Below are 6,504 nucleotides of genomic sequence, written 5' to 3'. Positions count from 1 at the left end.
CAGAGATCATACAAAATAAATTCATCAGATGAGCATCAGTGCTACGTATATTATTTGGACCAATTTTTCAAATATATTTTATAACAAAATAAATAATGCCTTTATACAGTGCCCTTATTTGTATTTCAACAAACAAACAAACAAGCTTGGCGGCTCATTACGCAAGATACAGCTCAGACTAAAGGAAAATAACGTCCCTGGAAACTATTTATTTTTATATATATATAAATATATATATATATATATATATAAATATATATATATATATATATATATATATATATATATATATATATATATATATTGTATTTTCAAGTATTTGTTTTCAGGCAAAAGCAGGTGAATACTACTGATATAAAATAAACAATAAATGTTAGTTGACATTATTGCTGTTTTTTTTCCCCTTTGAATTGAAATTGTGTGCCTTTACTTTAAAACTGTAAAATAATATAACAATACCATGAAAACAAACCCAAAAAATGCCTAAATTGGAAAAACAGGAATGTCACGGTACCAGAAACTGACAGGGTTTTCCTTTTTTTTTCATTAAAACATTGATATGAAAAAAGACAAAATAAAATATAATCATTTTTATCCCACTTGTTCTTTGTCCATGCCATGTTAATTCCTGTCAGAGCAGTCCGCAAAGCCATGGCAAACAGGAAGTACTGTCCCAATCCAGGCGGTCCACGGTGTCCCATATGAGTCCCTGGTTTGCTCCGTCTTGTCCAGCAGCCTTAGAGGGATAGGAGGAACCAGGACTAGGTCTCAGGTTGCCCCAGTTGCTGCTTATGCTGGCAAACTAGTAATGAGCAGCCGCTAGTACTCGCCATGAGCCTAGATGCCAACACAGCCCATATTTTTCCTCAGTGACTCTTCCCCCTTGACAGTGCCACTGTCAGGAGCTCCCCCATATCCTTTATTTTCCTTTTTTAAAGTCACACTTTCCTTAAAACGGAAAGTTTAATATTCATTCAAAAAAAAGAAAAAAAACGTGCTTTTCAACCTCTTCTTTGAGTCCATTCCCAAAGCTAGCACCATGACATTTTTAAGCTACACGTTCATTGTTCATAAAAAAAAATAGTGCCTTTTTTCTTTACTTTGACGTAATCCGTGGCAATGTGCAATTTTGCAGACTTTTTTTCTGCTTTTTGTTTGTGATCAAAAAGGTGCTGGAACAGGAATCTAATTTTGCAAAATAATTCCTTACAGTGTGGAAGTCCCTTTATAGGTAGAGGTGCAAACTAATAAGAAAAAGAACTAAGAGAGATTTTCTTTTGCCTCAAGAAAAATGATGTGGAATGGATTCTTTCATGCAAGCTGCTCTTCACTTTCAGTTGTCTTCCACCAGGACAAAAAAAAACTTCTGCTAGGTGTCCTCTTGACACTTGGAAACACAGATCTCTTTCATCTTCTTTTCCCCCTTCCCTTTTCTCTTTTGCTTAGGGATCCACCTGAATTGCATTCAGCCAAATTGTTAAAAGTTTTTTTTTTCAACTTTTGTGTTTGTTCCTTTTGTATCAGTGACTGAAAGAGAAAAGGAGCTAAAGAGTTCAGACAGGAAGAATGTGAAGGCATGTTTGTGCGCCGGAGAAGGGTGGGTGGTTGAGGTTTAAATGGGGGTGGGGGGCATTAGAAAAGGGCCATGGGTTCAAGACGTAGTGGACCAGAGCAGGGGGGGAGGGACTGGTGGGCCCGGACAGGGCAGGGGAGGTCAAAGAGGACTGCCACAGAAATGACGTCAGAGACAAAGCTATAATCCCCTAGTCTTTTTTGTCACCCTCATACTCTTGTCTGTGCAAAGGGCTGGCAGCGGGCTCATTTGTGGTTGACTAAGTTGTCCATGGTGTGCAACACGGGGGGCAGTTTGCTAGGAAGGCTGATCAGAGGCCTGTGAAAGATTGACTGCTCCTGGGCTTTAATCTTCTCCGCCTGCCTCCGAAACTTTCTGGCCCTCAGGATAGCAGGGACGCCCCTTCGGAGCCGCTGGGCCGCCTTCCTCTGCCACACATCGTATTTGGAATACTTCACGGTCCCATGCTGCTTCCTTGGGCCTTCCTATTGTGGCGACCAGGCAAAAAGAGAGGAAAAAGGGAAAAGAGGGGCGTCAGTTCATTAGGAAAGATAAGATACTGTGCAAGTGCTCATTATAATGAAGGAAAGCCCTATTTATTATGTGAAAACATTCAGTCATTGTTGGGCCAGTAAAATGAAAATCAAATGTCATTCTTATAGAGCTGAGCGTCATAACAGCCTCGCCTTGCTTCCAGCTTGCCCTTGTTTTGGTTTCCTCCACTGAGAGAAGTTGTCAACAAGCACTTAGTGCAGCCTCTTTAACATATTGTCAAAGGGAAAGGCGGCCACTCTCCCCTCATATACATATTAGAAGCATGTTGTCATTCTGCCTACGACTCAACGAACTCTGTGACCTGCACAGGCAAAAATAAAAACACTGCTCAGAAATGTCATTTTAGAGCATCTATGCTAACACTAAAGACACTGTTAAACAGTTATAGGTGCTGTTTTGAGCACCAGAGATTGAGACAAAGTGGGAGTGTTGGCAGCTAAGCTTGGATTTACGTGTGAGTAACCAGTGCTCCATGTGAATGGCTTGTTTTGGTCCTGCCACTTGAAGAGTGTTTATCCCCCTTCATTCACCCCAAGCCTGCTCAATAGCCCAAGAACAGCTGGCCCCCAGAGCAGGCTGTACCCATCAACTCTCCCTACTGAGACAAACTGAAGACATGTCCAAACTAATTCCCTAGCAGCTTGTTTATTCTTCACTTTCAATTTGTTGCATTTAGGAGACAAATTTCTGAAATGTGCAGCATTTAGGCATTTTTCTTCATGTTTATAACACTCCCATGCCACCAGCATTGATTTCTGAGACTCAAACCCAGAAGCTTTATAAAGAAATTTCAAGTTTGTCAGAAGAACATTTTAAGAGATTTTAAGGACTTCCAAAATATATGGTAGAGTGTTATGACTGAAATGCTTTGACTACTCCCTGGATGTTGGTAATTCCTAACTGAGGCCACCTCAGTTGTTTTTGATCAGGAGATTTTTTTTTTGAGAACCGGCTGTTCTGTCCTTAATAATCAGACAATCAACACATTGTGTTTTGTTATGGTTCATCATCTCTAAGGCACACAAACATAACTCTTTGACTATGACTCTTCCACCTCTTGTATATAATGTACTGTGACTGTCTTGATGTTTTCCATGATGGTCAGCACTTTGCATGGAAGCTTACTGCTTAGCATTGATAATTTCACAAGATAAACTTGTTTCCGTGAGGTGCTCAGTCTTTACTCAGTGTCAGAGGCATGGGGGTAAGGTATATTGGTAAATGGAGGTGCAAGAGATGAGAGAACAGATAAAGGTCTGAATTAGCACTTTCACTGGTGTGTTGTTGTTGTTCAGACGCACCTGCTTTAGTGCGGGCATCACTGGTATGACCTGTAGAGAGGTGGCAGACACGTCCCTCTCAGACTTGGCGGGTTTGGCACAGTACTGCTCCAACAGGTTGAGGTCACAGCTACGGAAACAACACTCCTCTACAATCCCACGGTTCGGGGAGCGTCTGTTGTTGCCCCTGCTGGTTGGCCTACCTGAGGAGAAACACAGCAGAGATTAAAAGAAAGGCAATGACGAGGGTGAGGTTAGGACCTAAAAAAACACTGCTGGCACAATAATGAATCTAGGTTGTTGTTGCAGGATTACTTCAACAATCATCACAGCCTTTACAGCAAAGAGGATAAAAGGAAATCTGTGACCAACTGCAACAAATATTTTTGGTGTAAAGGATAATCTGATTAGGCCTATCTGGAAGTCCTTAAATGAATGTATACACAAGTAAACACCCTGTGCTGTAGTAACCAAAGGGGAGCGACAAAAAAAAAAAAAAAAACCTGACAAGCTCTCTGAAATACTTTAGAGAATATAAGGTTACAACTCCTTCAGCTTGTCAAATTTTGTTGAACAGAAAGGGATAGGCAGCTAAAAGGAATTAACACACAAAGAGAGAATAAAAGAAAATTTATAAAAGAGAAACATGTTAAAGAATGAGGTGAGGGGGTGGATGGTTAGTATGTTGCACAAGGTAACATTATACACAATCAATAAAGGCCTTGTTTGAAGCCCTGCAACCCACACAATGTTGGAGAAATCTCATGAGAGGCATGACTAGATTTGATTGCAGGAAGAGGAACATGAGAGAAAAAAAGAAGCGAGTTATCCAGGGAGAGGGAGGAGGCGAAGAGGAGGAGGGACGTCTATGAAGGCCCAAAATGGATAATGATGGTTCTGATTGGAGACAAAGACAAATATTCTGCTCGTCTGTCAAAGGACAACAATCTTTTTTGAACAAAATCAGTCTGAAAATAAAAAGCAAAGTTGTGAATGTATGTATGTTACAAACACTGCAGACTGAGCAAACACTAAATAATCCAGTCGGGGATTATCAACAATGCTCTGGCATAAAGCTTTTCCAGCTCCAGTGCCGTCAGTACAACAGAAGCAATGATCAGAAGTGATGTTAATGATCTTCCCTCTTAGCCTGACATCACCCCCCACCCCCACCCCCCACCAGCCCCTCCTGTCCAACTCATCAGTGTGGTCTCCTGGCCTGGGAATACTGGTGCTGAGGTGACTGGTATGCCTCTCGGGGTGCTATTACTTTACTGGTAAACAAGCGGCCCATTGTGTCGCTGAGTCGTGTGTGCCTTCGCAAGTCGCCGGCCTTTTCATATGCAATGAGAGGTATGGGCTGGAAGCAGACTCAGCAGAGCGGCTTGGACGAGCTTCTTGAGACACACAGCTGGCTATAATCTCTCTCCCTCTGTGTGTGTGCGCGCGCGCCTATGGGCGTCAGTGCGTAAGAAAGAAAAATAGCAAACACGCATACCACACAGCCACAGATAGTCTCAGCTATCCAAACAGATGTGCGCGCAAAGGAACAGGGAGATTCAATAAAGAAAAATAGAACAAAACAATAAACACTTGTGCAAAACTTGTAATGCATTGAAAACTTACTGAAATAGAAGCCTCTGTCGTCGCAGACAAACTGCAGTGCATCCACCAGCTCTCCGCCACACAACGTCTCCGCCGAGGCCATTTCCACAACGTAGAGCGTGAGAGCCAGCGCAAAGAGCAGCGCGCGGCTGGACGAAGACATCTTCTTGACCTGCAGGCAAAAACACACACAGCAAAAGCGTCACCAGGGCTTCAAAGAGCAATAAGATGTGAGATCCATACGACCAAGATCACAGCCAGATGTTTTGTTTTGTAATGTAAGAGATTAAAGTCTTAAACTCATGCGCTCTCAGTGTCAAAAGCTGCCCTGCGCACTGACCCAGTAACTCCGAAAGAGTCAGATGATTTTAAATAAACACCCTCCGCACGCTCCCCTGATTTTAATCAGCTGCTGTCATGTGTTTGGCACCTGGGAGAAGTGCTTATTCTGAAGGAGGAGGGGAAAGTTGCCAGTATCTGTAGCTTTCACTGTCTTGCACAACTCTCCAGAAGTTGCAAGGCCGGCTGCTCGATAGTTAACTACCCGAAAAGCCAGGCTCAGCATATATTTTCCCCTTGCTCACCCCGGAGTGAGCTCAATGACCCTCAGACCTACCGCCCCCTATCTGCCGGCAAGACGACCAGCTGTTCTCCCCGCGTCCCGGCTCACGGCGCACCATCCAGAGCACAAGCAGATTAAAACACCCATCACTTCAAATTCCCTTTCATCCACGATACAAATGCGCCAAATGCTTCCTGTTCTCTTTAGCAGATTCTACATCTTAAACTTTCTATTATTGCTGCATGCAAATTAGGAGATCCCGGATGACCAAATTGCACAAAAAACAGATGCAAAGGAAGGTTATCCTAAAGCCGGAGCCGTTTCCTCGCTTTGATGAGTCAAGCAAATATCACTCCAAGCCTGCCCGAGCTCTCTCATTACGCGCACTGCACAGACAGAGCATTTCAAACTATTAGGTCCAGTGGTTTACCTTTATTCTGCTGTTCTCCGTTCTCCGGCAGGTGTGGCAAAGTGAATGGAGTCCGTATCTTTGCTGGGTTTCCATGTCAGATGGCAGTAGTTAGAAGTGGTGGGAGCTCTTTTTTTTTGGTAGGAGATATTGCAGGTGAGTTAGTTTCCCAGTTGGTGAGGCTATATAGAGATGGTGTGTGAGAGGCTGTCCCAAAGACCAGGCGACAGGCAAAACTTCTCAGGGAGAAGTATTTTATACCAAAACACGCCCCTTTACACCCACCCCATCCTATCGCTCCTCCTCTCTTCACGGTTGATAAAAAAAAAATGGCCCAGAGATGTTTTATGGAAAAGTGCTTAAAGAAAGAAATGAGAACGAGAGAGGGAGAGTATCCCATTTGGCATTTTTTCTGTGTTTACGCACTGTAACCTACAATCAGAATGTTTACACACAGGGCGCAGACTGAACAAGAATAGCCGTAATTCCTACGACTCCAGGAAAAATGTCAATGTCTCCG

The 6,504-nt window shown here is 43.0% G+C and overlaps 1 protein-coding gene across 1 annotated transcript; it reads right to left on the bottom strand.

The window, feature by feature from the left end:
• Nucleotides 1-401: 401 nt before the first annotated feature.
• Nucleotides 402-6,218, bottom strand: igf2b (insulin-like growth factor 2b). The gene is made up of 4 exons (XM_017419029.2): nucleotides 6,006-6,218; nucleotides 5,035-5,185; nucleotides 3,430-3,611; nucleotides 402-2,058 (listed from the first exon to the last, which is right to left on the bottom strand). The coding sequence occupies exons 1-4, from the start codon at nucleotides 6,078-6,080 to the stop codon at nucleotides 1,819-1,821; spliced, it is 648 nt and encodes a 215-aa protein (XP_017274518.1). The 5' UTR covers nucleotides 6,081-6,218; the 3' UTR covers nucleotides 402-1,818.
• Nucleotides 6,219-6,504: the final 286 nt, after the last annotated feature.

Source organism: Kryptolebias marmoratus, linkage group LG11 (genome assembly GCF_001649575.2).
Source record: "Kryptolebias marmoratus isolate JLee-2015 linkage group LG11, ASM164957v2, whole genome shotgun sequence".
Taxonomy (NCBI): Eukaryota; Metazoa; Chordata; class Actinopteri; order Cyprinodontiformes; family Rivulidae; genus Kryptolebias; species Kryptolebias marmoratus.
Note: the sequence above shows the minus strand (reverse complement) of the source record. Positions and strands in the feature narration are given on the sequence as shown.